The sequence below is a fragment of the Larus michahellis genome, chromosome 17, assembly GCF_964199755.1.
Source record: "Larus michahellis chromosome 17, bLarMic1.1, whole genome shotgun sequence".
Classification (NCBI taxonomy): Eukaryota; Metazoa; Chordata; class Aves; order Charadriiformes; family Laridae; genus Larus; species Larus michahellis.
In genome coordinates this window covers 1,328,207-1,354,566 of record NC_133912.1, presented here as the reverse complement: position 1 = coordinate 1,354,566, position 26,360 = coordinate 1,328,207, and the positions used below count along the sequence as shown (strand labels likewise).

At 55.9% G+C, this 26,360-nt stretch overlaps 1 protein-coding gene across 9 annotated transcripts in view; it reads left to right on the top strand.

Moving 5' to 3' along the window:
* KIRREL3 (kirre like nephrin family adhesion molecule 3) overlaps positions 1-26,360 on the top strand; it is a 357,155-nt gene that overhangs the window by 296,642 nt on the left and 34,153 nt on the right. For all 9 annotated transcript variants that reach the window (XM_074560973.1, XM_074560972.1, XM_074560971.1 and 6 more), the window contains 2 exons: positions 379-529; positions 6,303-6,408. In XM_074560973.1, the coding sequence (XP_074417074.1) occupies positions 379-529; positions 6,303-6,408 (257 nt within the window). The remainder of the gene's footprint in view (positions 1-378; positions 530-6,302; positions 6,409-26,360) is intronic.

Sequence of the window (26,360 nt, the reverse complement as noted above, 5' to 3'; positions counted from 1 at the left end):
CTTCACGCAGAAGGTGACGGCAGGTTCAAGAAGCCGCTTCCCCTTTCTGTCCCCAGCTCCCTCTTTCCTGGGCCGGCGGGTGACGTGGATCTCGCTTGAGCTGTGATTCCCGGGTCTAGGCGCAGCAGGGCCGGAGGGAAGCAGGTGGGAGTTAAGTGCCCAATTCCCAGGGAAGCGCAGTGAAATTTGTCTGTGCTGTTCCCCCAGGGCTTCTCGGCAGGTTCCAGCCAGAGGAACCGTTGTTGCGGAGCGCGCTGCTTGGCTGGGAAACTCGTAGGAGCCAGGGCTGCGCAGAGCCTGGCGCGACTCTCGGCCAGGGGAAGGGACCCCTCTCCTGGAGGAAGCTGCCTTTCCTCATTTCCATTTCTCTCCCCACAGACGCTTCTCCGTGACGGCAAGAGGGAGAGTATCATGAGCACCCTTTTCGTCGCCCCTTCCGACATCGAGAACGGGGAGAGCATCGTCTGCCGTGCCACCAACAAAGCCATTCCCAGCGGGAAGGAGACCTCCGTCACCATCGATATCCAGCGTGAGTACGCGGCCGGCCGAGCCAGCGCGGGGTATTGCGTCATCCCGTCCTCCCCGCTCGCTCCATCGCGTCCCCAGGGCTGCCCGCATGGGTCTGACTCCAGCCAGGGGCGGGACGCTGGGGTTTAGTGGCTTTCCTTTACTGGGATTTACCGGTGCGTTGATATGGCGGCGTCAGAGCGAGGAGATCTCATCTCCCCTCGACTCCCCGGGCTTCGACGGCCACGAGCACCCGCAGGGACAGGCTGCAGCCCAGCTTTTGCGTCTTCTGTCCGTGGGTTTGAGCAAAAGCGGCACCAGCTGCCGCGCTCTGGGTGGCCGGTGGGTGTTGCACGTGGACGGAAATGCGTGCCCTGATCCAGGCCGCTGGGGTCTGCGGGGCAGGGATGGATCCCAACTGGTTTTAGCTGAGCAAGCAGCATCTCTGGACACGGCCAGTAGGTTTCTGGTAAAAAAAGGTGGGTTTCCGGTCTTAAAAGCTGTTCGACGGTAAGTTTTTTGTATTGTTCTCCACTGAGACAGCCTGTTAGCCACCTAATGGGTGGGAAGTCTCCCTCCCGTGAAACACAGCTAGTGTCAGTCACCATCTGATGGGGACAGGTGTCGAGAGCGGTAGCGTTTACCCTTTACTGTAAATCCGTGAAGCCAAATCGTCCTTCCTCAACAATTTGCGTTTCGCAGATCTCTTCCCTCCTGCTCCTCCTCCTCCTCCTCCGCAATAGCTGTTGCTCTGGGGCTCGTCCTGACCTCCCTCCAGCCGGGCTTCGTTTGCAGACACACAATTCCTGCAGCTGTATTTACCAACAATTTGCAAATGCAGGGTGTTCAATATTAGCATGCCAGCTGCTTTCCAGAGTCCAATTAAAACTGGCTGAACAAACTCAAGCGCAGCAGAAAATTCACCGTTTAAGACTTCCAGCTTTTGCTGCCGGAAGATTAACAGGCCCTTGGGTCGCTGGATAGCATGTCCTGACAGAACCGGCCAGATAAAACGAGATAATAGCATGGGTTATTTCACAGCCGGCAAACAGTTACAATAGCTGGAGACGCACACGCCTTCTCACAAACAACGCGAAGCCGGAGACATCATTACACTGCGCTGTACAGCGTGGGGCAGGAGACGTGAGCTGAATCCCTGAGCCCGATGGAATCTGCTTGGAAAAGAGAAAGACCCAATAAAGAACGCCGATTGCCACTCCGAGCCATTAAATACTCCGTGCTGTGAAAGTAATAATAATAATATCCCATCCAGCTATTAAAAGTATGTTGTTCCTAATGGGGTCTAATGAGGATATCAATTTCCCGGCGCTGGATGGGTGATGGAGGGATAGAAAAATACCGAGACAGATTAACCAGCCTGCGGTGGGGTGGATTTCATCCCGGACGCAAGAGTCTGCTCTAGCTGCTGCCCGGTCCGTTAGGTTTCACTTCCCAACCTGGTAGGCAACTGGCTGTTTTCACTTTGTGAAGACCCAAAGGTACTTTTCTTAAGGAAAAATTATCATCTGGACCACTCGTTTCTCCTGGGGACCTGTCCTGGTCAAGGCTACGTACCCTTCTGCACCACCCCGGTGATGAAAGAAGGGCCTTCCCATGGGTCTTCTCCCAACACCGAACAGAGAAGCGGAATTTGGGGAGGGAAAAAAGAAGTGGTTTCTGCAAGGGTAAGGAGGTGGGCGGCGGGTTTTGGCTGGTGAGCTTTCCCCAGCCCGGCGCAACCTGCCGTATTTCACCCTGGAGCCCGCACATCCCGGGCTCCGCTGTTCCCATCGTAGCGAAGGTTGCCCAGCTGCACGGCTCGAAAGAGATGGCCTTGCAAAATCATCGAATAATAATCCCGAAGAACCGAAAATAATCCCTCCCAGGAAGCGGCAGCCGGGTGACTCCCTCCTCCTGCTTTCGTTTGCTTTTGCAACTCAAAAGAGCATCAAAAATGCTCCCACTCAGCAAAGCAACGCCGGGGCGGGGGTTCTGCAGAGAATATCCTCTTTCAACTGAAGTTTGGCTCCCATCAGTCTGCAGGCACTGCCTGCCCGTCTTAGCAGCAATGAAACAGCTGAGTCATAAAACCCTCCCCTTCCAAAAAAAAAAAAAAAAAAAAAGAGGGGAGGGGAAAAAAGGAACTGGAAAAAACCCCCCACCCAGAGAGCAGGGTCTGTAATGGAAACACTAAGCGACTCCAGCTGGAACATCTGTTCGATGTGATTTCCGTTCCACCAGCCACATCAAAGTCAGCCTCCTGTGAGTTATGCACCGAACATCACAAGTGGGATTAAAATCATGTTTAATAGTTTGATATGCCATAAACTATTTATACTGCCAGAGCCCAGTGGCTCTATGGAAATGCACATCCAGCGTGCCGGGATGGGGAGGAGCCGGGTTATTGCTTATCCAAAGCCATTTGCTCCAACCCCTGCACACGCGTAGGCAGTTGCTCATTTTTTACACCTTTTTTTTTTTTAGCCCCCCATGGCAAGAAGGGATTTGACTGCATCGGTATATTTTGCAGGAGGAGAAAGAAGGCGGAGGGGTCTGTGAGCCGGGGTGATGAGCAAACCGAGGGGCACGTCGCCGCGTTGGAGGGTCCCCTGCTGCGTTTATCCTTGTAGCCCTGGAGTATTTTATTCCCTTTTCGTGCTTCCAGCTGGGGAGCGTGAAAGCCCAGAGCTGAAGAGGCATCTTAGTCTGCTTCCAGCTCCTCATTCCTCCTCGTTTGGCTTTTGGAGTTAGGGGAGAGGTTTGGAAGGGCTCGTCCGGGGCTCTGGAGGTGCCTGCAGCCCATGGAGCTCGGCCCGTGACCCCAGCCATCCTTTCCCAGGTGTTAATTTAAAACAAACGGAGCTGAGGGGTTTGCTCTCGGGTGCCCAACGGGCCGCGCGGCTGGCGGGGAGCGATGCCGTCCCCCGGCGCCAGCGTGCTCCCGGGGATGCGTGGGACGTGGGCGCGCTAGCCTCTGCACGCAGGCTTCTCCTCCCGGCGGCCTGTAGGCTGGCTCTGTCTGATCCCGTCGTTCAAATTAATTACAAGAAGCCAGGCAGGAATTATAATTGTAACCAAGTGGAATTGCGTTCTGATGAGTTACAATTTGTCTCTCTCTTTTTTTCTTTTTTTTTTTTGGTGGCTTTAGAATCCCCCCAAACGCACCCGCACGCACCAACCCACGCCACCCGCCGCCTCGCGACATCAGAAAGCCCAATCCCGTTTGCGAAAGGCAAGGTTCAAAGACTTTAATTCATTGCCTTTGCGCTTTTTTTTTTTTTTATCCTTTTTAATCTTTTTTTTTAGTATTTTTTTTTTTTTTTATTTTGCGTGCAGGAGGGAGCCGGGGGGGAGGGGGGCTCATTTTAATACAAAGAGGCTCCTCTGTAAATCGTAGGCATAGCTACTAAACCATCAAACAATGGGGAAGCTACTAAAGAGAAGTGTGATTCATACTTAACAAAGGAAGGTGATTAGCCGTTGTTGTGTAACAATAGGGAAGTGTCAGGATGCCCGCAAATGAATTAGGAGCCCGCTAGATATCTCTGGGCTCTTTACGGGAGGGAAGCTCGTTTATATTCCCGACTGCGCCCATCTTTATTGTCATTTGAATTGCACATTTTTTAAAATGAGATTAGGGTAAATTGAAAATACCTATAATTTCCCCGTCGTAATTTCCCCTCCGGAAGGCAGGTGGCTTTGCTCGCAACAAAGCCGGGTTCGGGCTGGGTAAATATCATGGGGGCTAATGAGGTGGGGACGCGGCGGAGGAGGAGGAGGAGGAGGAGGCACTGCAGCACACCGCCAGCCCGCTGCTTTCCTCTCGCCCAGGCTGCCGCCCGGCCGTGGTCACTGCCGAGGCCACCTCGGAGATTCCCCATCCATCCCCAAGCCGGTGGCCTTGCCCAGGCACGGGCTGGAATAACGTGGGGTTGCTTCGGGTGCTGGCCTGCTCTCGGCACACGGACAGACTTTCTGCTTTCCGTTCACAGAATCATTGACCGGGTTGGGTTGGAAGGGACCGTTAAAGGCCATCAAGTCCCAACCCCCTGCAGCGAGCAGGGACACCTTCAACTAGACCAGGTCGCTCAGAGCCTCATCCAGCCTGGCCTTGGACGTCTCTGGGGATGGGGCCCCCAGCCCCTCTCTGGGCAACCTGGGCCAGTGTCTCACCACCCTCATCCCTCCTCTGCAGCTCTGCCAGTGCCAGCCTTTCCCGCGCCTTCTTCCTCCACGTCGCTTTTTCCTCCGCAGCTCCTCAGACGCGTGAGGTTTGCCCCGTGGCCATTAACCTTTGCAAATGGTACCCCGAAGGGGGGCGGCAGCCAAGCTGCTCTGGCATCAGTACGCCTGGTTAGAGCCCGTACCCTCGAGCGAAGGCGCGGAGCAGTTTCCAGAGAGCCAGGTCTCTCCAGCAGGACCCTGATGTGGGTGGTGTGGAGGAAGCTGGTGGAGGGAGAAGCTGGGGGGGAAGCTTTCATGGCTGTTAAGCACAATGGCCCTCCTTGAGCTTGCGTTAGGGCCATGGATGGCTTCGTGACTTCACGGCACCCGAGCAGTAAATCGAGCATCATAGAATCATGGAATTGTTTAGGTTGGAAAAGACCTTTAAGATCCTCAAGTCCAACCGGTAAACCTAGCACTGCCAAGTCCGCCGCTAAACCATGTTCCCAAGGCACTAAACCCTGTCCTTAAGCCATTAAACTGTGTCCCTCACGCCCCCTCCAGCCCTGCGACGCCGACCTGGGGGAGGTCCCCTGGGGCGGTGGGTCCCAACCAGCTTCGCCTCCCTCGGGTCAGCAGGGCTGACCCCCGGCCCCATCTGCTCGGGTGCTCCTCGACTGCAGCCTTCCCCCGTGCTCCAGCTGGGAAGGATGTTGCTGAGATATTTGGGAAGAGGAGGGAGACGGCAGGTGGAGGCAAACGCGTAGCACATCCTATTTTAGGGTGCGTTTTTGCATACGCTGCATCAAATTCCTACCTTAAGGGCAGGAGAGCTGCCTCAGCTCCTCTCCTCAGCCCCAGTGTAGTCTCCAGTGGGACAACTGGTTCTTCAGGCACCTAGAAAACCTCTCCCCAAGGCCGTTTCTTTCTGCTTTATCCCTCAAGTGAGGTCCCGTCCTTAAAACCTAACGCTGGAGGTCTAACACCCCCTCTCAGACGTCACGAAAAAGCGAAACAGCTCTGGATATTTTTTATTCCCCATCTAAACATCGCAGCCTTTTGTCTTCTCGCTTGCATTCATCGCTTCTCTCCTAAATTCTGTTTGCTGTTAAAGCGTTTAGATGCTTATCATGTAAAAGAAGAAGAGAAATCGAGCACCGGTGGGAAGAACCGAAAGGCCTGTGACACCAATAAGTGCTTGGCGGAGATGATTAGGCTGATGAAAGAGCAGAAATGCCACTTTCAAGTTAGCAGATAGACAAAAGATCATCGTTACACGGCGCGGTATTAAATGGGAGCTTTTTCAAAGCGGGCAAGTTTATTTCCTTACACGGGAATCGGAGCCAGCGTCAACGGTTTTGACGCGAAATGCTACATCCAGTGGCGCGCGTGGCTCCCGTTCCTGTCTGGTTTACTGAAGGCCTCCAAGACAAGAGCCGTGTGCGCGACACCAGCCCGCTTTACAAAGCCCTAAACATTATGTCACAGCGTCAAGGAATCCGGAGGCTTTTGCCATGTTTTCTCGCGACCGAGTTTTGCTTTCCGGGCTCAGAAGCCTGGCGGGCAGCGGGCAAGGGGATGCCGTGCCGCGTCTTCGGGTCGCTGACGGGCTTGTCGCTGTCTCTTCGCAGACCCACCCCTGGTGAACTTGTCCGTGGAGCCGCAGCCGGTCCTGGAGGATAACACCGTCAAGTTCCACTGCTCCGCCAAGGCCAACCCTGCCGTTACCCAGTACAGGTAAGGCGGTGTCCCCGCTGGCTGGCACCGCGCATCTCGCTCCGTCCCTCCGCTGAGAGCTTCTCACGTTCGCCACCCTGCAAAGTTATTTCCTCCAGGTGACCCCAGAGCGCTCTGGCTGCCATTTTTCTGGTGGCTGTTCCGCTTGCTCCCGTGTCTGTCGCTGCTTGGTGGTCGTTCTAGCTCATCGCCATGGTCTCTGCCGTCCTCCGGCCGGGGGATGCGATGGCTGGAGCCAGGCGCAGCGCGTGATGCCCGCAGAGCGGCAGAGACCTGCTGCGGCGCCGTCCTCTTCCCAGCATCCCCGCTCCGATGGCTCCCCGACGCCGCTCTTGCCTTGATGGTGCTGTTAGACGTTGAGAGGCTCCAGTTGCCTCCGCGTTAGGCCGTCTGCTGCGTTTTGCTGCATGCAGCAAGTCCTCGGTCAGAGATTCATTGGCGCTTTGGAGTGGATTAAGAGGCCTGGCACCGAGCTGGCGCAGCCATCTGTTTGGGGACATAACGAGCAAAGCGCGCCGAGTGAAAAGTCTATTATGGGAAAATTCCGTTTCTTTTTTTTTTTTTTTTTTTGCATACTCTTTTATGCTTTGAACAATACAGCTTCATTGCCGTCTCTTTGTAACCCTTAAGCAACCGCCGTACGCGCCTCTATCCCCAGCAGCGTGAAGCAGAGCTCAGAAGGAGCCAGAGCGGAGGTGCCTGGGCTGGCGACGTGGGGGGACATAGGGGGACACAGGGGACGGGCGCTGCTTGAGTGCGACATTGAGTGGGCAGGGTCGCCCTTACCACCTGGGATCTTCGTTAAGTGCTCCAGTGAGCTCGGAGCGGGGCAAGGGCGGTTGGGTGGCTCGGTTTGGCACCGATGAGGTTGTTGCGGGAGGAGAAATTGCATCACTTGGCGCTGCGGTAGGTCTGGGCTGAAGGCTGCCTGCCCTCCCCCCCTCCAGCCAGGCGGTCCCAACCTGCCCTGGGTCACTAGTCATCAAAATACCGCGGGGCTGGACGAGCAGGACGGCAACCGCGGCCGTACCCTGCAGCAGCGAGGCTCGTGGCTCGCCGCGTTGCATTCGAGTCGGACTCATTTGCTGCAGGAGGTGAGCAGATGGCTCCGCACCGAGCAGAGCCGCTGCGGTGGGCTCTTGGGTATGGGTACGGGGGCTGGTAGCATTTGAAACCTCCCCCCCCCCCCCCCCGCCCCCTTCTCTCAAAGGTTTCTCGGTCTAAGCAGACAAAAATGGGGGCTCACAGCCCAGAAAGCCAACCGCAGCCGGGGCTGCATCCCCAGCAGCGTGGGCAGCAGGGCGAGGGGGGGGATTCTGCCCCTCTGCTCCGCTCGGGGGAGACCCCCCTGCAGTGCTGCCGCCAGCGCTGGGGCACCAACAGCAGAAGGACACGGAGCTGTTGGAGCGGGGCCAGAGGAGGCCCCGGAGATGCTGGGGGGGCTGGAGCCCCTCTGCTGGGAGGACAGGCTGAGAGAGCTGGGGGGGTTCAGCCTGGAGAAGAGAAGGCTCCGGGGAGACCTTCCAGCCCCTTCCAGTCCCTCAAGGGGCTCCAGGAAAGCTGGGGAGGGACCCTGGAGCAGGGAGTAGAGGGATAGAATGAGGGGTGATGGCTTCAAACTGGAAGAGGGGAGATTGAGATGAGATATTGGGAAAAAATTCTTGGCTGTGAGGGTGGTGAGCCCCTGGCCCAGGTTGCCCAGAGAAGCTGTGGCTGCCCCATCCCTGGAGGGGTTCAAGGCCAGGTTGGACAGGGCTTGGAGCAACCTGGGCTGGTGGGAGGTGTCCCTGCCCAGCGCAGGGGGTGGCACTGAGTGGGCTTTAAGGTCCCTTCCAACCCGAACCAGTCTATGATTTGCAAGGAAATCAGATTTTCATCGCAGGTGTTCCACAAGGCCGCGGTGGTGGCTCTCAGTGCGGTGCTGCACACACAACAGGACCTAAACCTAAACCTACCAAAACCATTCTATGATTCTACGAAAACCAGGGGTACGGAAAGCGCGGTGGGTCGTCAGTCACCCTTTGGGAGAGGGCGGCGTTGTGCTCAGCCTCCTGACTCCAGCTCTTTGCCAGGAGGGCCCGTTTCTGAGCCAACGCGGAGACATTGCACAGCAACCAGGTACGCCCCCGTCCCACCGCTGCAATCAGCCGCTCATCGCTCCTGCCTGGAAGTTAGGAGCGTGCACGTGCAGGCATGCAATCCGTTCTGCTTTTGCAAGAGCGTCAGTTGATAATAGCAGAGGAGGCACCTCCGGGGACAGGTTAGCATGACCCGCCTCCTGTTAGGCTCGTACAGCTTAATTAGTACCATCAAGTTTGCTGGTAGGAGCGATTCCTTCCGGCTGGATATCTGCTATCGGCACAACAAAGCAATAATTGCGTTCCCAGTTACACAGAAGAGTTATTAATTTGAGAAGTCAATTAATGTCAAAGATACAAATAGCCCTGTTTTCATATTTACAGTTAGAAGGAAAACGAAGCGCGTGACAATCTGGGGGAGGACGGGGGCGAACGTCCCACGTGAGTCTTACACCGTGATTGATTCTGGTACGGTCGAAGGCAAAACAACCGCCTTGGGCCGAGGAACCAGACGGTGGCAAAATTTCTGCTCCGAAGACGGGGCACCTGGCGTGATCCTCAGCTACGGGCGCTTTCACATCATCCCCGAGCCCACCCCGGGCTGATCCTGTCCCGTGGAGCAGCCTTGAGGGCTCCCACGTGGGTTTTCTCCTTCCTTTTGGGTGTTTCCACCCTCTGGGTACGTGGTTCTTCCTGGGCAAAGCAATTCTGGATTGCTCTTCTCCGCCAAATAGCAGGTGGACCCACCATGCTTCTCCCATCTTGGGTGCCGTCTCGTCAGCGCGGGGTTTTTGCTGTCCCCCGTAGTGGCCGCCACCTTTCCTTCTTGCCCGTCCCAAGGCCGCGCGTCTTGTCACCCGTCCTGTTGCCCGAGCGCTGGGATTTCTGCTTTGCTGCAAAGCGTTTCGTGATTCGTTTCATGATGGGCTTTGCTAGCGAAACCAATTGCGCTTTTTTTCAGGTTACGCCTTCTCATAAAAGGGATTTTTTTTGGGGGGGAAGGGGGGGGAGGAAAAAGAGGCATGAAAAATCCGAGCACTTTGGGTTTCTCATTTCTTAAGTTCCCTTAACGTGTTAACATCACAGGAGGCTTTTTCCCTACCACTGCAGGAGCAAAGCCCCCTGCGGAGGGGCTTCCTTCCCCTTAAGGGCCCTGATTGATTGAGGGGGGGATTCATTTCCCTTCCAAAAGATCCCAAAGCTCTTCACTTAACTATTTAAAGGCAACGGACGTTTCGGCACCGAAGCCTGGAGGCCTCTGGAGCGGGACATCCAAACTAGGAGACGTTGGCTAGGAGGGAAAGCGAGTAAAGAGGTGGGACGTGTAAGGTACTTGGAGGTGTGAAAAGGCTCAGTGTCATCCCCGGGGCCACTCGGGACCCCGTCACCGGTGCAAAACAACTTATTCTGCCTTAAAAGCAGAGAGAAAGCGTGATATTTTTTTTGTCCGCGGGAAGAGGACCACTCCACTCTTATCTCCTATGGCTTCCCTCATCCTCAGATAGAGATACCAGATCTTGGTCTTCAGCCCCCGTTTATTTTTAAATACCTCCCAATACGTTTGTCGGTCAACAGCTCTGAACACAAATGTCTTAAACAACATAAAGCCCCTTTTCGGGGCCTAAATCCACGGCCAGCCCCGCGGGGCCGTCCCTGCTTGGAACAACGGGAGCGAGCTGTCACCTTGCTGGAGCTGGCAAGGGGCGGTAAGTCCCGCGCGGGGTTTGGCCCCGGGTTTTTTTCCGGCTGGGAAGGAGAAGCGAGGTCGAGCGTCTCACCCAAAAGGCGCTGGGCCGGGAAGCATCCCTGAGCCGTGCTTCTCGTCAGCGAGAAGCCGCTAAACCAATCCTGGGGTTTTTAAGGCTTTTCGTTAGGGTGGTAAGAAGGAAAATTTCAACCAAATTTCCCCGGAGATGAAAATCTCCTTCTGCCCCCGCCCAACCCCCCCGGAGGGAACGTAGTTTTGATGAAATCAAGGCGGCTGCTTTTTCCTTGAGAGGTTTTTTTTCCTGCTCTCCTGTATAATACATCACACACGTGTGGGTTTTAACGCGAGGAAAACCTGGTTAGAAAGGAGACCTTGGAGCGATCTGCTCCCAGAGCCCGAGCGGAAAGTCACAGCCTGCGCCGCATCTTCTCTTCTGCGGGGGCCGGGGGGGGAGGATTTAATGACGTTTTGTCAAAATTGACGGGTTTCCGCAAAACGTTTGGCCTCGGTGGCATTTTTCTAACAAGAGAAAAAGCCAGAACCCCTCTTGCCTTAAAATTCGCTGGCGTCTCGCGATGTTGGGGGGCAGGTGGGGCTGGGGCAGGGGGGTCCTTTGCTGGGGACGCGGTTCCTCTGCTCCTTTTCTTAGCTGAGGACACCCGGCAGCTGAAGCTGGGGCTGAAATCCCACCCCTTCTTCCTCACCGGCAGCAACGATTCCTTGACAAGGAGCATCTTCTTCCCCAGGGGTTTCTTTTGTTTGCCCACGATGTCACCTGGGCTGTCACTCGCTTTTGGAGGCCGGTGGCACCAAAAGCAAGGCGAGGGAGGCAGGGGGGGAGCCGGGCAGAGGGCTGGGGAGGTGTCGCAGTGAGGCATGAGCCGGGTGGTTTTGGCGTAGGGATGAATTAACCCCGGCGGCGGCGTTTTCGCTCGTTTGCGTGTTTTCCCCCTCGCCGCATCGAGCCATCTTTGCACGGACACATCCTACGGCCTCTGTAGGCTCTTACACCCCACCTGGCCTTGGGTTTATGCCACCTCCACCTGGGATCGTGTTCCCTCTGCAGCGAAAGAGCAGCTCAGCCCTCCGAAACGCCGCTCCACAGCTCCTTGCTGCTGCCGCTGCAGCATCTTCCGCTCGGTAAAAGGCTCAAGGGCACCCGGGCTGCTTGGCAGCACCTCCACAGATGTGTCCCCACCGTGGACGCGGGGCTGGAAGCCCAAAGAGGCTCCCTGGTGGCCCAGCGGTGGGGAGGGGGAAAACTGCCCCTTCCTCTCCCCTTGCCTGGAGCCGCTGCCTGCCTCTGCCGGTTCGTTTGCAGGCAAGAGCATGGCGTAGAGCCGCGGTGCCGGGCTGGAGGAGCGGCGGCAGCAAACGGCTCCACCAGGGCAGCCAGCGTATGCGCGGGCAAACCGCACCGCCTCGTCTTCCCCTAATAACCCCCTTCCCACCCGCCTCCGCCTCTCGGTGGACAAAGCTGGGACGGGGAGGTGGTGGTGGCGGGGGGGAATTGGGGAATTTACTGACTTTTCTTTTGCTGCAAGCGAACGGGCGAGAAAGGGAAAGCGAGAGAGAGTAATTAGCTGTCGCCGTTGTTCTGCCACCTGTGATGGCGGGTAAAATTAATGGAAAGCAACAGAAGTCGGGGCTACGTGAACCGACTCACAACCAGGCCTCCTCTTTGCTCGCTTCAGATCTCTCTATTTGCCAATCTTCCCTGGGCTTTTGATGTCTGTTGTGTGTCTGTGGGGTGGTTTTTTGCTGTTATTATTTATCACGCGCGGTAAGAAAGAGAATCTTTAAAGTGGCAGAAGAAGATGGGAAGGTTGAATATTGCAAGAGGCAGAGTCCCTCAGCCTTTTGGGCTCCGCCGGTGATGATGATTTTTGCCGAGCGATGGGGAGTTGGCGCAGGCCGGGCGGTAACACGCATCCCACTCTCGCGCGTCGATACAGCGCTCGCACCCCCAAGGCCAGCGGAGACCTTGGTAAATGGCGTTGTCTTTGTAGTCACGGGGCAAGTGGGACATTCCGAGCCACCCCCCGGCATCAGCTGCATTTCTAGGGACCATTGCACTTCCAAAACGAGGGGTGGGACAGACCTTGGGAGTCCTGGGGGACAACAGGATGGCCCTGAGCCAGCAATGGGCCCTCCTGGCCAAAAAGGCCAATGGCATCCTGGGGGGCGTCAAGAAGAGCATGGCCAGCAGGTGGAGGGAGGTCATCCTCCCCCTCTGCTCTGCCCTGGGGAGGCCACACCTGGAGCGCTGGGTCCAGTTCTGGGCTCCCCGGTTCCAGAAGGACAGGGAACTGCTGGAGAGGGGACAGCAAAGGGCTACCAAGATGCTGAGGGGACTGGAACACCTCTCTTGTGAAGAAAGGCTGAGGGACTTGGGTCTCTTCAGTCTGGAAAAAAGACGGCTGAGGGGGGATCTCATCAAGGGTTCTAAATACTTCAAGGGGGGGTGACAGGAGGATGGGGCCAGGCTCTTTTCGGTGGTGCCCGGTGACAGGACAAGGGGTAACGGGCACAAACTTGAGCATAGGAAGTTCCACCTAAACACGAGGAGGAACTTCTTTCCCCTGAGGGTGGCAGAGCCCTGGCACAGGCTGCCCAGAGAGGTGATGGAGTCTCCGTCTCTGGAGACATTCCAACCCCGCCTGGAGGTGTTCCTGTGCCACCTGCTGTAGGTGACCCTGCTCTGGCTGGGGGTTGGAGGAGATGATCTCCAGAGGTCCCTGCCAACCCTGTGGTTCTATGATTCTATGACAGACGGATGGACGGACAGAGGTCGAGGGAAAGAGAGAGCTACCCCTCCCCAGCTGCTGCAAGGCGGCTGGCTCTGGCGTGGCCGTGAAGGACGCACGCAGCTCTCCGTAATTGCGTGGGCCATGGCAGAAGATGCAGCTGATGCATCCCCGGAGGAGCTGGTGCTCCCAGGGGGTGGTGCTACACCGCTTCTTCCCCATCCTAAATCAGAAGCGGGGATTGAATTATGCGCGGTCCAAGCAAGCTCCACCTGCCCTTGTTGGGCTGAAGCCTGCCCAAATATTGGTGAAGGCCTTCCTGCATCAACCAGCTTGGTGAACCGTAGCTGCGGGTCAGGGCTTGAGCCACATCATCTTCCCAGAGCACAGGGTGACTGGTGGGGCTGTGCCGGAGCTTGGAGCCAGCCCGCGGTGTTCCTCTGTCCTCAGCCCCGCCGTCCCCACCGCGTGGCTTGGCTTGCGGCGGGAACGTTGTTTGTTTGTTTGTTCGCTCAGTGGGCTCCGGTCTGCAGAAAAGACCTTCTTGTTTGGTAAACACTGTTTTATCTTCGAACCGACAGCACGCGGTTGCTCATCAAATATTAATCCAAACTCAACGGCTTCTTAAAGAGGTTTTCTTTAAAGGCAGTGGGGCTCGAATGCACCTGATGGGAGACAATGTCCTCACCTCCCTCCGCCGTTGCGCCAGGGCAAACAAAAAGATGTGACTTGTCGCTGTTGCAAAGGGGCAACAACAGGGAAGAGATCCAGTGCTGGGCCCGTTCCTCCAGCCTGCTCCGCGGCGTCCTGGCTCTGGTTGGGATGCGGGTTGGGCATTTCCCACCCAGCCTCAGGCAGACGTGTGGATGAAGACCGCAGGTGCCTTTGGTAGATGTGCTGTCTCCAAGAATCGTACGTCGTGCCCAAGTACAGGCCTGTGAGTCTTTTGGCTGCCGGTCTTGGGGGAGAAAGTGGCAGGTTTGTTGGGGTTCAGGTAGATACGGAAAAATTGCACCTGATCTCCAGGAGCTCTGAGAAGAGGAGGAGACAATGGCAATACACATCACCTGTGCTTTGGCCTGCCTCTCTTACACCGTGCTGTCTCAGAGGCGTTTATTCCATGGAGACCCAATCCCACGTTTTGTTTTGACAAACCCAGAGGAGAAGTTCAGACCCTGCAGAGCGTTGCGGCTTTTTTTTTTTTAAGCTTGGGTCTCGTCTGCACGGTTCCAGGACCTGCTGGCATCTTAGCAGACTTATTCATGAGACGCTGCAAGCTGCCGCGGAGGAGTCGAGCTCTCCGAGAGCGCGTGCCCCGTGTCCTGCTGGAAACGGCACCGCCGCATCTTGAGAGAGTTTGCTCGGGACACTTGAACCACCTCCTTCGTGGCTTTGCTTTGCTACGCGGCAAAGAGCCGGTCGATAAGAGTGCGTGCTGCTGGGTGACGCTGCGTGGAAGAGAAGCAAAGCCAAGAGCATTACAAAACGGGGAGAGCCCTATCAAAGGGACGGGGAATGGAGGAGGGAATGAGCAGATGGCCAGCCCTTGCTTAGCTTGGGTGAATCGTTGCACCTTTACTGCCCCAGTGAACGTGGCTGGCTGGACCGAGTGATTGCTAGAAGCTCATCCATCAGTCCATCCGTCATGGGCTCAACACACAGACCCAAATTCTCCAAAACGGAGCCCCAGGGCAAGAGAGAAGAGAGAGCCCCTGCCCTAGGCATGTGGTTATAGCTGAGGAGGAAGCCCAGATTGAAGGTCAGCACGTCACCGATTCGCGCGCGGTACCCAGGGTTTCCCATCCCGAATTCCTCACGCTCACTCCTCGGGGGGATCAGACCCGTTCGGATGGGGTCCCTCATGCCAGGGGGCTGCCCCCAGGGATGCGTCGGAAGCAGGATTCCAAGTGAAGGGAGTCAGCCCCCGTGTCCAGGCAGTGAGGAAAGCTGGGCTGATAGATGGATGCATCCTATTTCCTCTGGTCATGACGAAGGCGCGTGCCTCATCTATAGAGCCGAGGAATTCAGGTCATAGGAAAGGAAGAGTCTTGGGAATGCTTTCCTGCTGCCGGGACCATTGAACAGAAGGATAAATCACCCCAGGCACTGGGAGCAGATCTCTGTCTTCCAGCTAGCTCTCCGTAGCTCCTTCACTTGGTCAGCTGGGCTTCTGGATGTGCGCAACGTCCCTGTTCCGGGGTGAAAGGCCGGGGGAAGGCGTATTTGAACTTCAGTGCTCTTCCATGACACCAAAGTTGTCCGTGCCTCTTCCCTTTAGCTGCTGCAGAATATGTTCACCGGTCCGAAGGCTGTAAAGGCCAGACGGAATTATTGGGTCACGGGAAGCTGATGCAGACATTCAGGGCGATGCATTTCATCGGCGACTTTTGATGGAGAAGTGGCAAATGAGCCATCTCACGGGCACGCCCGGCGCTGCCTGCGGCCAAGGCGCAGCAGTGGCCGTTTTCCCTCACTGTAAGACCTGGATATACTTCAATATGGAATTCAGACGGCTTTGAAAAACGCCTCCTGGGAGCTGGCGTGTCTGCTGTGTTGCTCACTTTCTTCTGCCCATTCAGGGCCCAGAATAAAAGTGAACACCCCCCTGCCCCCGTACCCTGCGTCCCCCAGAGCTGCTGGTCACTGAGGCCACTACCTGCTTGGCACATCTCTGTCTCTCTGCCGGGGAAAGGGGGATCTGCGATATTAAGCTCTTATTAAACGGCAATCACATCTCCATTAATATTTAAAAGGGACTGTCAAGGGTCGGAAACACGCTGCAGAGCAGCCAGTGACCGCAGAGGAGGTGTGAAGTCCGTGGGCGCGTGGGCACGCTCCCCCATGTCCATCGGGCTCAGTGTCACGCTCACGGGGGGAAAATAGCCGGGTGTCTCCGCTGGGGACTGCCAGGGGACTTGGGGCAGCCCCGCACGGTCCTGCTGAGCCTCGGGGGTCCCCGCTGACCGGGAGGCTGCGGAGAGATGATGTGGGGCGCAGCTCACCAGACGTCTGGTCCAGGCAAGAGGCATCTCGGCAGCTTCAGGTGGACCAGTCACTCTGGTTTTGCAGCCATTTCTTGGCACGCTTAGGACCTTCTCCCCCCGAACCAGCTCCCTCCTTCAGTCCAGCTTGGGGAAAGCGCTGATTTACGCCAACGTGCAGGCTCTCCTTGGTTTTGCTGCCTTCCTCCCCTCCGCTCCCATCTGCTCCCTCCTCCTCCGACGGCCAAGGCTGCCGTCTGTCCGGCGGCAGGACGCTGCGAGTCCATATGCTGTCCCTCGGCAGGGCTCTCACCTCTCCCGCTGCCTCCCGCAGCCAAACCCGGCGAGGGAGGCAAGAGAAGCCGGAGCAGCGAAGGGGCCCGCAGGCATTTCACAGCAGCAATGGAATAAATCTAATTTATAGACATAGCAAAATGCAGCTAAAGCGGGAGTTGAAATGAATGCAAAGCACACAGAGGTCTCAAGTTATCGGCACTGTAACATTTTTCCTGACTATCTCTGTTTTCCTGCCCGGGTTTGTCTTTGTAGCTTCCTCGCAGACAACCGGACCTTTGCTCTGAAGTGAAAATGAAAACCGGGGAAAGAAAAAAATAACGGGAAAATGAATTCTTCAGATCTCCTTCATGATGCATCAGCCCCATCTGCCAGCTCCCTCTGACAGGGAGCGGAGCGTGGCTGGGTGGCAGGCGGAGAGGGAAAGACAGGCTTTAAAAAAATAATAAAAAAAAAAAAAAAAAAGAAGTAAAAGGAAAGGCGCAACTATCCCTGCAGCTGGGAAGCGAAGCTGGGCTCTGCCGAGGCACTCGGCTCCAGGTGAGCCCGGGGAGATGAGGTTGGAAGAGCCTCCCTTCGCTCGGAGAGGTGTGAGGACAAGGAGATTTGTCTTCCCGTTCCCTGGCTTGTCAGGGTAATGGGAACAAGCGGGTGGGAGATGTTCGGAAGCAGCTCGAACTAATTAGGAGAGAACGCAGAGGAGAGAGAGTCTGATGGCTGGAAAGGGAAAAAAGGAAAAAGGGGGGTTGGGGGGGAAGGAAAGCGCTTTGTACTCTTGAGCATCGCTCCCTGATGTAGAAATGATTAAAGGTACCAGATGAAATGCGTGATGAAGCAGCCAGCCCAGACTGCTGTGGTGGATGGAGCCTCTCCAACGGAGGGGGATGGCGGAGGGTTGGCTCCGGTGGAGGTTGGGATGGAGGGGGATGGCGGAGAGTTGGCTCCGATGGAGGAGGATGGCGGAGAGTTGGCTCCGATGGAGGTGGGGATGGAGGGGTGTGGCGGAGAGTTGGCTCTGATGGAGGCTGAGATGGAGGGGGATGGCAGAGGGTTGGCTCTGATGGAGGAGGATGGCGGAGAGTTGGCTCCGATGGAGGTTGGGATGGAGGAGGATGGCGGAGAATTGGCTCCAATGGAGGTTGCGATGGAGGGGGATGGTGGAGGATTGGCTCCGGTAGAGGTTGGGATGGAGGGGGATGGTGGAGAGTTGGCTCTGATGGAGGGGGATGGCGGAGAGTTGGCTCCGGTGGAGGTTGGGATGGAGGGGGATGGCGGAGAGTTGGCTCCGATGGAGGTTGGGATGGAGGGGGATGGTGGAGAGTTGGCTCCGATGGAGGCTGAGATGGAGGGGGATGGCGGAGAGTTGGCTCCGGTGGAGGTTGGGATGGAGGGGGATGGTGGAGAGTTGGCTCCGATGGAGGTTGGGATGGAGGGGGATGGTGGAGAGTTGGCTCCGATGGAGGCTGAGATGAAGGGGGATGGCGGAGAGTTGGCTCCGGTGGAGGGGGATGCTGGAGGGTTTTGCTGGCATGCTTCAGGAGGCCTCACTGAAACATGGGGTGCACCATGGTTGTGGCCGTCCCCATCCTGGCCAAGAGCACCAGCATCCCATTGGGCAGGAGTTGGCAGCCTCACAAGACATTAACAGTCTTCGAGGCTTTGCCCTCATGCACTGCATTTCCCAACGTTGGAGTGAACCCGTCTCCAAAGCCTCTTCATTTCCAGCAAACTTCGCACCCCAAATCTCTGGGTGTTAGCAGTTTGCTACCAAGCAAAGCTTTCAAACATCCGTAGGGTTCAGGGAGCTCTGGGGGTTGTGTTTTCCCAGACTCGTTGGTCACCTCTCCTTCCGGACAGGCTCACGGAGACTGGGAAGGTGACTGGGAAGGGAGCATCGTTGGCTCCTCCAGCCAGATCTCCTCCCCCTTCGCAAGGAGAAGTGGCGGCTTCTCAAGCCTAATTTAGCAGTCTTTAATCTGAGTTATTCCAAACCACACTTGCCACTTCCTTCATGCGTTCCCGCAGGATGATGGGCTGATTTCACAGAACGAAAAGCCTTAAGCAAATCTTGTCACACAAGAAAATTGATTTTTCAAAACTGACTTTTACAAGATTACTGGCGTTTTCCCCCCCCCCCATCTTTCTTCTATATCGTTCCCTTCCAGTCTCACGAGGTGGCTTCAGATCTAAGGAAATTAGGGATGCTGTGACTAAATTGAAAATGTAAAAAGGGGGAGAAGGAGGAAAAAAAAAGACGCTCGGCACCTCTTCTCCTGCTGGCTCCGAAGGATAAGGCCGCATGTGCTTATACTTGAGAAGTAGCAGAGATACCTCCTTCACCTCTCCTGCTGCCATAACCTCCGTGGGATGTCAGGAAGGAATCTATCTAAGGGTTACGCCAGCATCTCACAGGGAACATCCCCTGGTGGGTGTTCCTTGGTGATCGCAAGCCGGATCACGGGGTTTTTTTTCCTTTCTCTCCCTCCATCCCTCCATTTTATTTTCTCTTTTGAAAGAAAAAGAGAGTTTCCTCCTGCCGCTCGATTCGGAGACATCTCAATGTGTTTAGTTAAAAAAAAAAAAAGAAGAGAGAAGAAGAGTTGCCTTGAAGTCGTTTCAGACAGCTTAAAATATGCTAAGCTTTTGTGTTTGTGCGATATAAATAATGAATCCTCTTAGAGCTTCCGAGCTGGGAAAGACGTTGATTTAAGAGGCCTTCAGCTCTCTTTGAGGTTTTTTCTGCTTTCATGCCAGAGGTGGGGAACGTGGCCAGGGACAAGCAAGATGTGAATGATGAGGTGGGGGTGTGCAAGAAGGAGCCGGGATGGAGACAGGGCTTGCACCCACCTCGGCCCTGCAGGTGCTTTGCTAAAGGATTTCACTTCCTCATTCCCTCTTCGCTCCTTTATTGCCGTTTTCAGGGGTTAGAAGGGGGTTTAAGTGGGGGACGAAGCTGTTAGCATCCGCTGTCGCCGTCTCTGCGCCGCTAAACTGGTGGTGACTTGATGGTTGCAGTCGGTATCAGTTATCGTTCATTTGACTAATTCCCCCAGCGGCATCCTTGGAAATGCCTCAGCTTAAAAGAGCTGTCAGGGTAGCTACAAAATGCAGGCCAACATGCACGGCGTGAGTATCAGAAAACCCAGCAGATGCCAGCGTCCCAAAATAAACCCCATTGGGTCCTGCTCGCCCCGCCGGGAACGCGTGTCCCAGTAATTTCCCCAGCACGCGTGACTGGTCTTGGGCACCGGCAGTCAGGGGGCTCGTCCCGCCGTACGTAGGCTGTTGGCGTGCGGATGGGCCGCCGAGCTTGGGCAAACGTCGCACAGGCTTCCTCGGCCGGGAAGTCAGGGTGGGGTCGTCGGGAAAGAGCAAATCTAGGGAAAATGGAGCAAAAAGCTGGCAGGAGCTGAGCTGGGGCGGTTTCTCGCAGGAGAGCCTTTCCTCCGCAAACCTGGATGACTTTGGTAGCTTCTGGTCTCATCCACTGGGTGAGATCGTGGACTAACTCTGTTAACTTCAGGTCTTGAAGTTATCCCTGGGTTTCTGCTCCTGTGGAAACTCTCTCTGGAAGCTGTTGGCAAATATTAAAGCAAAGGAAGAGCGCGAGCTGTTGGCTCTGGATCAGGAGGCCGTTTGTCTGGAAAGCATCAAGCAATGCTCATTGCTCAGCTCTGCTTTGCTGTTGAAGTGTGTAATTAAGGACTTACTGGATTTTACTTCGGGAAACTTGTTTGGTTGTTTTTTGGTTTTTTTTTCAAAAATGCTGTTTCTCACTGTTTTCTACGGAAGTCGATAGATAATTGCATAGCTCTCGTGGGTCAGTCTGTCGTACCAGTGGGCAGCCACGTTCGGTTTTTCTCGTGACATGGCTGAGAAGAGCAGTGTTGTGACTACCGTGGTCTAAAGGGATTCAAGAGGCTCGGCCAAGAATAGTGACTTGAGCATAAGTTTGGGGAGGGAGGGATGGATGGAGGGATGAAGGGATGGATGGATGGATGGAGGGAGGGAGGGAGGGAGGAAGGGATGGATGGATGGATGGATGGATGGATTTCATAGTGAAAAGATGAACTTTTGGTGAACTCACAACTTTATGCTCCTTCTCCACCCGCATGTTGCCCGTCTGTTTGCATTAGCACGACGGGAATGCGTTTCTGGATATATCATCTATTATTCCTCCTTATGAATTGCCAGATCGCCAAGTTACTCGCAGTTCAGGCAGTGGGAGCCCATGTTGGATTACACAGAAATTGCTGCCCTTGGCATCTTCCGCGAGAAGATTCCCACGTAATTAGGACTCAACCCGTCTTCACCTGGGGTGCGCGCCTCTGAGCACAGTTGCCTGTGTTGATAATCCTAACGTGAATCGTTTGATCTAGACACAGTTCGGCCCTGAATAATTAACTCTTCTGGCAGGACTGGCCAAGGAACCTGCCAGCGAAGGGGTTGTGCCTCACACCAACCTGAGGACGTGCCAAAAATTCAGATGGATAGAGCCTGAAACGCCAGCCTCAACGATGGGATGGCAACAGCAGCTTGTCATGGGAGAGGAAGGGCTTTAGGGGGACTCGCTGAGGTTGCTCGGAGCTGGGGCTGGAAAGTTGGAGGGATGTGGCTCAGGCTGGTGGGCACCGTAGCCAAAGCAAGGTTGGTCACCCTCCTTGAAGAGTTAACGTAAACCTCTCCCGAGGTCTGTCTTCTCTCTCCGTGCCAGCGAGAGGTCAGCCGCGCTGCGGAGATCAAACCGCAAAGCCCTTCAAACGGCTCGAAATCGAGCCCAGATGGAAACCTCAGAGGGGCTTTAGGAGTCAGCCAAGAGCAAGCAAAACCCTTTGAAAAGCCCTGGCCACCCAACGGCTCTCTGGCCTTGCGTGAATCCCGTGCGCAGGAGGGCAGGAGGCATTCCTCCCTGCGCCCCCATCATTTCTGCCCTGAAGCGTGCGGATCAGGTAGCCTCAAGCGATCCGAAACACGCGGTCTCAGCCCAGCACCGGCTCCGAGAGGTTTTTTTTTTCCGCAACCCCCAAAAGAATTGCACGGTGAGGTGTAAAGTTGTAAAGGCCGCAAGCGGGGGTGATGGGGTTTTTTTAGGTGGAAAATAAGAGCCGTAGTCGAGGGCAAGGCGGGTTTGAACGGTTTCACGGCACGGATTCACTAAGCAGGAGGATAAGCGCGGCGGAGAATTAGCGCTTCGACACGCCAGCAGCCGTAAATCTGCCTACAGAAATTCCGCTACGGGGGTGGAGTGGGGTAGGAAGACCCCAGAAGGGACTAATCCCGTCAAACGGCTTGAGGGACCACAAACCCCCCGTGACGAAATTGGATTGCCCGGCCCCGCGCGAGAAAGAATAGCTAAGCTATTAGTCATGTCTGTTGTGTGGCGGGGTAAGTCGAGGCGACGTAGGCAGGAGAAATGAAACGCAGCATCGCTGCCGAAGGGGTAAAATCCGCCCCCCGGGAGAGGTGACACCTCTAAACTCATCCAGGACTAGGGGGTGACCCACATCACAGCCCCAGTATTGCCCCAGGATAAGCAGTTTTGGCAGCCGGCTGTCGGAGCCCGCTTCTTCAGCCCCCTCGGAATGGTTTTAAACTTTCCCTGCTCCTAGAAAAATCAGGAATTTAACGTCAGTCATTTAATCCGGGAGGGGATGGGAAAAAGTACGATTTTCCTATGATCCTGGGGCCGAGGGGAGAGGAGTTATTGCAAAAGCCTTGTGAAAGGGGAGGGGGAAGAAAAGCAGCCGTCGTGGCAAGAGAAGCACCAAAAGAGGGATTAATGGGGGCAGGATTGGGGCACAGCCCTCTCGTGTGAGGGGGTGGAGGAAGCGGGGGGAACGGGACGGATTTTAAACGGCGGGATGAAAAGAGCGCCAGATCGAAGGCGGCTGCAGTTCGGTTTGATCTGTCAAGAAAACGGCCCGATTTGCAGAAGGAATCACCCAGCCGGTGAATTTTTGTACTTTTGTTTTGAAATAGTAATTAATAGCTTTTGCACCGGCGCACCTCCGGTCTCCTTCCAGAGGGGATGAGCTTCCCTGCCAGCCCCTTGTGCCGGGAAGGGAGCCGGGGAAGAGGGATCTGGGGGGGCGCGCTGGTGGCCAACACCTCCCTGCTGGAAAAGCCAGTGGCTGTAATCCTGTACGGACTGTGCCGCAGCGCTGGGAATGTCAGCGACTCAGGCACGTGGTCCAGCGTGGGATGCACGTGGTCCAGCATGGGATGCACGTGGTCCAGCATGGGATGGACGTGGTCCAGCGTGGGATGGACGTGATCCAGTGTGGGATGCACGTGGTCCAGCGTGGGATAGACGTGATCAGCGTGGGATGCACGTGGTCCAGCATGGGATGGACGTGGTCCAGCATGGGATGCACGTGACCCAGCGTGGGATGCAAGTGATCCAGCGTGGGATGTACGTGATCCAGCGTGGGATGCACGTGATCCAGCGTGAGATGCACGTAATCCAGCATGGGATGTACATGATCCAGCGTGGGATGGACGTGGTCCAGTGTGGGATGCACGTGATCCAGTGTGGGATGCACGTGGTCCAGCGTGGGATGCACGTGGTCCAGTGTGGGATGCACGTGATCCAGTGTGGGATGCACGTGGTCCAGCATGGGATGCAAGTGATCCAGCGTGGGATGTACGTGCTCCAGCATGGGATGCACGTGATCCAGCGTGGGATGGACGTGATCCAGCGTGGGATGTACGCGATCCAGCGTGAGATGCAAGTGATCCAGCGTGGGATGCACGTGATCCAGCGTGGGATGTATGCGATCCAGCGTGGGATGTACGCGATCCAGCGTGAGATGCAAGTGATCCAGCGTGGGATGCACGTGATCCAGCATGGGATGTATGCGATCCAGTGTGAGATGCAAGTGATCCAGCGTGGGATGCACGTGGTCCAGCGTGGGATGTATGCGATCCAGTGTGAGATGCAAGTGATCCAGCGTGAGATGCAAGTGATCCAGCGTGGGATGCACGTGATCCAGCGTGGGATGCACATGGTCCAGCGTGGGATGCACGTGGTCCAGCGTGGGATGGACGTGATCCAGCGTGGGATGCACGTGGTCCAGCGTGGGATGCACATGATCCAGCGTGGGATGTACGTGGTCCAGCGTGGGATGGACGTGATCTAGCATGGGATGCACATGCACCAGGCAGGTATTATTTCTCGCCGTCCCCCGGCCAAGCCACCCGTGGGGTCCGTGGCCACCTTGCACCTCTGGTGCGAGCAGAGGTCCACGGGGCACGCTCCCGGCTGGATCTTCTGCAGCTCCAGCTGCAAGCTCCGCTCGTGCCCGGTCCTGGGGCTGCGGTGCCTAGCGTTAGGCCATTGATTATCTGCACGGCTCGTCAGCCGGCTTTAACTATTTACAACGGTTGATCAGTCAAGTCATTGACAAGTTAACAGCTTTGTTTACTTCTTCCCCTCCGCTTCTGCGGCCAATTTGTTCTGATCACTGTGCTACGGGGAAAGGCTGTTTTGATTGTTTTCTCACCAAAACAAATGACCACTCGTACAGGCTGTGCCGGCCGGGTGACACGGCTTTAATTGTGCCATCTGGGAGAGAGAGAAACCTCACCCTGGTTTCTCCAGGCCCTGGAGTGGTCCTGCCCATCTCTGCTCCGGTATCCCAACGCTCTCCGGAGAGCTGTACATCTTCAGGCATGGTTTGGGGAGCTCTAAGTAACCCCTCACTGATTTTTCCCACTCTCGGGACCTGCTGACGGTGAGGAGGAGATGCAAAACCCATGCGCCTCCCCTAAAGACGGCAGTTTGATGAGCAATCAGGCTCCTCACTGGCCTCCCGGCTTGGCAGGAGGGGGAACGCCGAAGCTGAGATTAGGTAGGAAATCAAGCCAGAGGTTTCTCCCGCGCAGCGAGGTGTTATTATTATCATCAAAACCCCAGAGTGTTGAAAAACAATCAGGCCCCGGTAGCTGGTGCATCGCAGCGAGCGCAATCAGACACCAAACATGTCCTCGTCTGGGATTCACGTCTGAATGCTTGAAATTCTGGAAGAGGTTGCAATTTTTCTTGCTGTTTCGGAAGAAAAAAGCCACATGGGAACAATAAAAAAAAAAAAAAACAAAAAACAGGCGGGGGGGGAGATTAGCAAGGCTGGCACCGATGCCCACGTCGGGGACAGGTCTGGGAAGACACCGTTGTTGCGGCAGCCGTGCGTGGATGGAGGCTCATCAGGACAGGGGCTGGAGGCTTGGAAGCCTTTCCTTGAGCATGCCGTCTCCTGGGCGGGGGGGGTAACCACTGGTGGCCTCTCCCATCAGCGCGGTGACGGTGGGTACCATCACTTTTGCTCCCCCAACCCGCTCAAGGACTGGCCGGCCATTGGCGAGGATGCTCAGCGCTTCACTCGAGGCTCTGCCCTCCTGGACTTGATTCAAGCCCAAGATGGAAGACCCAACCTTGTAATTTAGATGGCGGAGAGATTACCTATCGCCTGCGCCGGCCGATAACCGAACCCGCTGCGTCGGCACGGGGGGGAGGACGGCAGACACGTGGCTGAGGAACCGCACAGGGCCCACATGTCTTCATTAGGGAGGGAGCAGGCAGGAGAAGAGGAATAACCCCGTAGATCACCATTATGGAAATTTAGTCTTAATAAAGAAATAATTTGCGCGATGCATCACGCCGGGGCCGGGCAGGGGGGGTAGCGCGAGGCCGCTCGGGCTGCGTTCCTCACTCAATCGTTTCTCACAGGACTTGTCGCTCACGGGGGGCGCTCTGCAAAGGTGGAGCTGCCGCCGCGAGCCAGACGCCGGCCCGGCCCATCTCGGACCTACCTCCGAGGGATGCCAGCACATCGTCCAGGAAACGCCGTCCTTCTCCATCAGCTCCTCCCCACGGGGGGAACGCCAGGGCTATGGGGGTGCCCCCCACCGGCACGCGGCGGGGGTGCTGGCAGCATCCCGCTGGCAGCCATCCCGCGCGGGGACGGCTCTCCTCCGAGGGCGGGAGCCGGACTGCCACGTTAACAGCACTAGGAATCGAAGACGCTGCCGGCAATAAAGCAACAAAACCCATTCTCTGAGCAATTTGTAGCAATTAATAGCCATTCCCAGGAATGAAATGTTAATTAATTCATTCCGTGAGCCGTGCATTTATTTAAGGTATTTGTGGGTGTTCTTGGTACTTTTATTGAGCAATTAAAATGCGTCCAAGAAAATATTTATCTATTTTAAGTCATTCTTAGTAAACACAATTTATATGGCAAGCAACTGCTTTATTTTGCATTGTTAATTAAAAACTACGACACACTCCACTTCCCCGGGTTAGACGCCATCAGAGCAGCCGATCTGCCGGGAGGGCTGGTTCAAGGAGCGCGCCGGCTGCTGGCAACTGGAAAACACCTCCCTCGGAGCCCGCAGCGTGGATTTAAGTAGCGCTTGGTGGGGCGCGGTAAGAGTTCGGAGAGCCCCAGCCTCCCTGTGCCGTTGTTCTTGAGATGCTGGAGACAGCCGCGGCCTTCCCTTGTTCACGCACGCCGTTTGTTGAAGAATCGCGAGTCCTCGTACCGCAGGCAGAGGAATTTGTTCGTTAACGGCGAGCTCGGGCGGCGCTCGGGCGGATAAGCGCTCGCTGGCGATGCTCCTCTCTGGGCCGACGCTCTACAGGGCACATCACGCTCTCGGTGCGAGCGCGGGTGGCTCTTCACGGGCTCCAGGAGCCTGGAAACCCAGCCAGGAACGGCGTCCCTGGGGATAAGTGATGGAGCTGCTGGGTGAAAACCCCTTGGGCAGAGGATGACTCGGTTGAGCATCTTCCACCGAGACCCTGGGAGGAAGTTCGGGTGCTTCATCCTGGCTTTTGGCAGGCTTCCTTGGGAAACCGGAGCGGGTCACTGGAGAAACACGGACGTGTGAAAACCAAAACAAAGGCCCAGCGTTGCTTGTGATCCACATCCCAAACCGTCCTTTCTTATTTGTTCGTGTGCACTCTTAGCTGGGAAGCGATCGATGGAGTCCGAAAAATGCTATTTCCTTGGAGAATGTCTCCGTAGAACAGTTCCCCCTCCCTCTTATCTTTAAGTGTTAAAAGGACCCACTACAGGTGTGGGGTTTTTTTTTTATTCTTTAATCACTGTTTTTTCATTGCTGTCTGTAATAATCCCTTTGAAGG